The sequence below is a fragment of the Podarcis liolepis genome, assembly GCF_965112155.1.
Source record: "Podarcis liolepis genome assembly, chromosome: 1".
Classification (NCBI taxonomy): Eukaryota; Metazoa; Chordata; class Lepidosauria; order Squamata; family Lacertidae; genus Podarcis; species Podarcis liolepis.
In genome coordinates this window covers 112,468,612-112,475,864 of record NC_139554.1, presented here as the reverse complement: position 1 = coordinate 112,475,864, position 7,253 = coordinate 112,468,612, and the positions used below count along the sequence as shown (strand labels likewise).

Genomic DNA, 7,253 nt, shown 5'->3' with positions numbered 1-7,253 from the left:
AATTATTTTGTATCAGAGAAACAGCAACAGGAGAGTTAGGAATTAACCCTTTGTTGCTATCTCTGTGCAGTTCCCCCCCCCTTAAAATGCCAAATGTGTATCTGTAAATCCTAGTTGAGGGAGGGGGTAAACAGTAGCAAAGGAAGGATTAAGCATCCCTTCTCCCGTGCACCAAACCACTCTGCAAATTATTCCACTCCCCCCACCACTTTAGCTGTTGAGAAGCAACAGCTGAGATTCCCAGCCCAGTGTTTGTCGTGGTTGCTGTAATAATGGCCTTAAATGAGATTATTTCTTGTGTTACTATGCAGTTTACATTCTGCAAGTTGGCAACTGAACAGACGGGGGCAGTCAAGAGTCACAATGTTCGTTTCTCTTTATAATGCCAGTTTATTTGCAAAATGAACCTGAGAATAAGCTAATACTGTAGTGGCTTCTCAGTGACTTTGCTCAGGATGTCAATCATCTCTCAGAATGTCATTTACCATTAAGAGGGTGCAAAAGAGAGAGAGAGAGAGATAGTTGCTCATCAGTTTGCAGATGCTAAGCTGAAGTTCTCTGGCGAGTGAGAAACAAAATGTTCATTTCATGCAAATGAACAATGCAGACTTCTGTCATCTTGGAGAACAGGAAGTTCTGTATCTCTTTGCTAAGTATCTTCTTAGATATTTGGAGCAGCTAATTGCATTCAGTCTTGATATAAGTCGCAGAGTGTAAACCGTTTTAGGGGTGCCAAGTTTTTGCTGCAGGAAGCGAAAATGAAACTGGAGACTGACACTTCTCAGCCCACCCAGTTCAGAATGCTGAAAGCTGTATAGTAAGAGCCTTCGTTGTTCATTATGTAAATATAAATATAAATATAAATATAAATATAAATATAAATATAAATATAAATATAAATATAAATATAAATATAAATATAAATATAAATATAAATATAAATATAAATATAAATATAAATATAAATATAAATATAAATCCTCCTGCCATCTCTGTTCACTGGGTTTGCTTGGTTTCACAGAGCCTTTAAAAAAACCACCCTGTTTGTGCAGAGATTACTGTGTGGCAACAGAAAAAGTGTGCACATGTTCTGGGAAGTGGCTTTCAGTTAGCTTAGAAATCTATAGCCTCTTTCTAGACTGTTCTGATAGGAAGGGCTGGCCTGGTCATGAGGCAGACTGCAACAGCCACCTTGGGTGGCAGAATCCTATGGGATGGTGTCCCACCTGCCCCTGGTGCTCACCAGAAGCCACCGCGACCCCAAGAAACAAATTAATTGTTCGACTGCCCCTTAATCTGCCGGAGACTGTATCAATTATATTGTTCTGTGTTATAAACATGTGGCACCAGATGGCAATGTAGAGCAGTGGTTCCGTCACCGATGGGGTTTTGCATCGAGAGCTTTTACGGCGTTTTCTTCTACAGCATTTTATATATATATATATAAATTATTTTTTTAAAAAGTAATTTCCAGTACTTCCCCATAGGGACCAAACCCAGAAAACAGGATCGCTACCTCTCTCTCTCATAAAGGCGGCATTTTCTAGAGTTTCTAGGATTCTGTTGTGCATCAAGTCCAAGTAACCTGCTTCAGGCAGGACCAGGGAGGCCAGGAGATAGATGAAGGCAGGAACAAATGTCTTAATGGTACAGCAAGACTTCTTCAAATATTGGCCCTAGCAGGAGGGACCACTGGGGCTCAGATTCAGGCAGCAACATGTCTTGAAAGTAGCATCTCAGGACCCAAAACTCAGCTGAGCTTATAGTTTCTGTTAATATTATCCTATTACTGTTTCTTAAATATGGATCTAGAAATATAAATTTGCACATGCACATTGTATGCAAATTGGGCTTCTCTTTAATCTTCTTTATTTGTGATGTATTTTTTGGCAAGGCCTAAGTGATCGTCCTACCTATCTATACTGCACTCTCTTTGGGGGACAGAAAAAAAAACAGGAGAAAAGAGAGACATAGCACAAGGTGTGTTTGCTTTCGTCACTGGGAGGCAAGGAGAAGAAAGGGGGAAACACCAGAAAGTACAGAATCACAAGCTATAGAAATCAATGGCAATTTTTTTTATGGTGCATCAGTTTTTGCCAAACAAAGCTATAGGATCAAAGGCTTTTCATTATATATCTCAAAGGCATGTCAACATTTTACAAATGTTACTTTCCAATATAATTTATTTCGCCTTCTTATCGCAGGCAAGTACAGCAGAAAAAAATAACCCTGATCATCCCATGATGCTTGCCACATTGAAAATTAAAAATTCAAAATGTCCAAAAATCATAACCCATTATTAAATTACAGGGAACACCAGCTCTCTCAAGATAAATATACAAAATAATTGTTGGACGGTTATTTTCAATAGGCCCTTGGGACATTATGGACATCTCCATCCTTATAAAGCCCTAGATATATTACAAATGTATGTTGTGTTTATAGAACTGTGACTTGTCCTTGTTTCCTCCAAAGGATTCTGGGAGTTGTAGTTAACTGTTCTGTTGGTGATCCCCACTTAGTTTGCATTTGACGTATAAACTTGGAGAGCTAAACCAAGGCCTGATCTGTATTGGCTGTTTATTGTGTCTGAGTGTGCTGTTGCTCTGAGCCATCTGCAATACACATCTATAGAGGGAACCAGGCAGAGGGCCTTCTCGATAGTGGCACCCACCCTGTGGAATGCCCTCCCATTTGTCCTCAGTTGAGCCAGTGATTGTTAGGAGTTTTAAACCCACTTCTGCCACCACTTCTAGCAGTGAATGCTAAACAAGTAGTGTAAAAGGAGGATGCACAATTGTCCTTCACTGGCTTCATTTTTTGCATGAGCTGACAGGTTCTCATGCAATTTTCCACCTTCAAAGCTGCTTTGGGTGCTTAGACCACTTGAAAATGCCGCCTGGCCTCATTGGGTGGGTTTCAAACGAGGAGCCCTGTTGGTGGAAACCCTGCGCAAGGACTTCCAGTTGCCCAATAGGGCTTTCCCCTCCTCTCCTCCTGATATGACCCCTACCCAGGAGAACCCATGGAACAGCACAGGCAAGGGAGAGGAGAGAGGCTGTTCTGACCGGAAGCTGAAATACTTGCCTTGCCGAACGATCGCCTTAGCACGATATTGAATTCCTTCCATTTTCAAACAACCAGTTCCAAAATCTACAGTCCATATACTATGTCTGCTGCTTCACAAAAAGCCATTATCAAACCCTGCTTTCCACCTACCAGAGCCAAGTTCCTAGCACTGACAAGAGGCAATCTCAGCCCAAAGATCTCTGGCTGGCAGCTAGACTCACAGACTGCAGAGTTTCATCTGTAGGCGTGCCAAATGCAAGCACGAAGCTGGCGTACTTTTGCAGAAAGAGATGGCGTAAGGGATTCCTCCTAGATCTTTAACACACTGGAAAATCAGTGCCCCACAGATTTATGGTTTGTTGTAGGCAGGCTGGGGTACTTTGTCCGCACCGAGTTCTCATTGCTGCAAAGTCCATCTCACTCACTTCAGTGCAGATAAATCATGGCTTCTATTTGCACCCCGGGCTCTGGATTTGAATGCTTCTGGTGTTTTTCCTGAGTACGGCAATTCCTTAAGACTAGCCCAAATACACACACACACACACATTTTGGATGTACCTCTCACATCCCATTTTGAAGCAGATGATTCATGGTGACAGTTATTCGGATGGAGAAGCAATTCTCCAAGAGGACATGAGGGCACAGACTCTTGGGAGTCACCTGGCAACCATAGTTCATGCATGTGCACATGCTCCCATGCACACCCACAGAGAAAGAGAGCAAGAGTAGCCAAACCAAGTTGCATTATACAGTATATACAGTATATCATACGTTTTTATTCTTTGAAATGTCGTTTGTTTACGGTACTGTACACAAAAGTCCATGCTGAAGGTAAGCTCTGGCCCTTATAAAATATCTTAAAATGCTTCTCTCTCCCACCCCACCCCCACCCCACCCCCAAATCTTTTGCATCACTCCCACCCCAAATTAAATAATTCCATACTAAAACTGTGCAGATCTGCTATGGCTTCCATGGCAACTGGCATCTGTTATGACTTCTTGGTATTATCTTATACCATCCCTGATATTTTGGAATGTACCCAGTTCAAAATGTGAGAGAGGCCCGAAAAGAAGAAGAGGAACTTCTATGGCATGCAGAGTCACTGTGCTGTCCTCAGTACAACAGACAGGTTTTGACTGAATTATCTCCTCAGTGGCGCCCACAGACCATTTGCCTGTGGTTTATGAACAAGTTAAGATCACGTACCCCAGTCATTGGTAGTTCTTTTGTCTCTCTCTCTGTATATATATATATATATATATATAAAAACACAATGCAATTTCAAGGCGTATCTATCAAGATAGTTTTGAACAACAGACATATAAAGCAGCCTTAAGGAGGCAATTGGCCTATCTAGCCTAGTAATGTTTACTCAGGCTGGCAGCAGCTCTCCAAGACTGTAGCCAGAGGCCTAACACAGCTCATTTTTAAACTGGAAGTGCCAGGGAATTAGATCTGGGATCTTCTGCATGCATAGCACATGCTTAACCTGCAGGCAATGCCTCGTCTAATAGAGCCCAAGAAGGGCAACACTTTGAACTTGTGACCTACTGTTATTTTGCTACCTTTAAACAGATCATTTCTCCCCCCCCCTCTCTCAAAAAAGCTGGTTAAATAAAACACCTGCTCCCACCACCTAAACACAGAATGGTGTCAACAATACATTCACTGCTCATTCAAGAGGCTTTTCCGCGACTCCTGAATTTTTCGGTACAGCTTTTCGGAATCTCTCCCGCGCTTTGAAAAAGAAAAGGACCCGCATAAACGCAGACACGAGCGTCATTATGCAACAGGGCTGTGAGAAGGAAAGGCTGCGGCTGTCTGTAGCGACTTCAGCTTGGTATGCCACCCACCCACTGCACCCCTCGGTCATCTACAAGCCGCGGTTGTGCTTTCCGTCCCAAGCAGGCTGTCCAGAAGTCTCTGCTAGCCAGTCAGTCTTCAACCCACATTGCACATGGCAACATTCGTTCATGGATTTAAAAGGAAATTGGCTGGTAAGCATTCCAGCAAAGCTGAGGGGTAGCAGGACCAGAAGAAGGAATAAAATAACTCCACATATCCAGCGCTGCTCTTAAGTGCCTTGAGTTACCAGCTCAGGGCTTTGTAGTGTTTAATGTTTCAGTATCCATCAGTAGATAGATAGGATAGTCCAAGGATGATTTGGCACAGAAGGTAACAGCCTCGTGAGGAATGGAGATGTCTTAGTGCTGCACTGTTCATCCTGCAAAAAGAAATGGAGGAGGGAGAAGGCTGAGATTTGCTGCTGTGCGAAACTTAAGGCATTTAACTGCGGAGTAATGAAACTGAACATTTTGAAGGTTACAAAGGAGAATGGACTACACACTGAAGGATGCTGATTCTCCCAGTGTCATTAAGTAGCATCCGCTTGACTGGAGCGGATTTTTAAAAAATCGAAAGGTATGCCACATGCTACAGCAATAAGGACATGAAAGCACAGTGGGCTATTTCCAGGTGTGGTGAAGGGTGGGTGTATGGCGCTATGGAGGCCCCCCTCCCAAGGTTAGTATTGATGCTGTTTACCTGGGCAGAGCTAAGCCAAGCAGGGTGGTGAAGAAGGCAGTACCATGGGAACAACCTCACCATCACCACTGTGCCCTGTCCTAGTCTTATCCAGGTAAGCAGCAGCACCACTGGTGTCAGAAGGGAAAGTCTGTGGCTTCATTCCAACACAGGCAGCACGAGTGGCTATGGGCAGAATCCAACCTAGCACCGAGTGAACTTTCCATCAATGGAAGGATTTCTGCTTCTGCAACAGAGTGGTCCCTCCCACCTCTCCTCCCCCGGTGTACCCCCTAAATCTATTCCACGGGTTCCACTAACCCTGCAGAGCAGATTCGGGGAGGGTAAGAGGTGCACACACAGAGGGAAGAGAGGGGAGAAACAGGCAGAAACAGAAATCCTTGCACTAAGGGGGGCGGTAGGCGAATAGCGCCCTATTTCCTGTTTTTCTCCAAAGTTTTGAAAATGTGAAAGTTGCAGTGATGAATTGTAATACCAAAAAAAGTACCATGGTGCCACCTCTCCCTCTTCACTCCCAGCCTCAGCACACATGAGCAACAACTCCACACAGTGTCGTCGGTTGTCTCCTCCTGATAATTCGAGCCACTGAATTGGCAAAAACTGGCCCCAATGGGCAACACTAACTTGCCACATGGGGATATTTGGATCCCAAGCAATTGAGATACATGTCTCTCCCACAATCGGACTTCCTTCTCTTGGACATGCTCTACCCCATTGCAACTTTATGAGGCTTCTTTTTTAAACTATTCAGATAAAACAGTCACCCAGATACAGAAAACAGAGTGATGGGATGCAAACCCTGTAACGTGACTTGGAGCCATTTCGCGACCCCATGGCAACTTAATTCTCAGGGTTCTGTTGCAAGGGGAAGACCAGGTAGGAAAACAATTACCTATCCTTCTCAAAACAGCAGAAACATTTGAGGATGCAGCTCATCTAGTTGCGGAGCAGCTTCTGCTTCTGTTCTTCAGGGGTCACTTCTGGGGTCTTATTGAGGTTAGGCTCACCTGGAAAGAAAAACAAAGCTTTTTTTAAAATAAAAAAGTCTCCACATAGGTCACGTGAGCCAGCTATTATGTGGCCTTGACTGTCTAAGTGTGGCCTAGCAGTTGAAGTGCTGGACTATGTCCAGGAAAGCCTGGGTTGGTTCAAATTTCCAATCAATCATGAAACTTCTTGGCTGGCCTAGGGCCTCTCAGCCTAATGCACCTCACAAGATGGCTGCAAATGGTGGTGGTGGGTGGAGGACTGTATATGCTACTTAAATTCTGCATTAGCCTTGAGAACCAGGAGATGCAGACACAGTTAAGCACATCTATGGCACAATTCCATACACGTCTACTGAGAAGTAAGTCCCCTTTGAGCACAATGGGGCTGACTCCCAGGTAAGTGGGCAAATCGGGGTGGGGAACCTCTGGTCCGCAGGCCTATTTAGGTCCAACAGACCTCCCCATTTGACCCATAGGCCATAATGGCCAAGCCATGCCTACCTGCCATCATATATGACAGAGGTTTTCAACCTTTTTGAGTCCACGGCTCCCTTGACCATCTACATTCTTTCTGCAACAGCCCTGTGGGGCTCAGGAGTCCATTTATGTCACTCCTCACCTGTGGAACTGACAGGCTCTCACCCTTTTTG

General features: G+C 44.2%; 1 protein-coding gene across 6 annotated transcripts in view; it reads right to left on the bottom strand.

Moving 5' to 3' along the window:
- Positions 1–3,825: 3,825 nt before the first annotated feature.
- PDE1A (phosphodiesterase 1A) overlaps positions 3,826–7,253 on the bottom strand; it is a 156,158-nt gene continuing 152,730 nt past the window's right edge. For all 6 annotated transcript variants that reach the window (XM_083496395.1, XM_083496398.1, XM_083496397.1 and 3 more), the window contains 2 exons: positions 6,507–6,621; positions 3,826–5,294 (listed from right to left, as the gene is read on the bottom strand). In XM_083496395.1, coding sequence (XP_083352521.1) covers positions 6,551–6,621 — 71 coding nt within the window. In that variant the 3' untranslated portion in view covers positions 3,826–5,294; positions 6,507–6,550. The remainder of the gene's footprint in view (positions 5,295–6,506; positions 6,622–7,253) is intronic.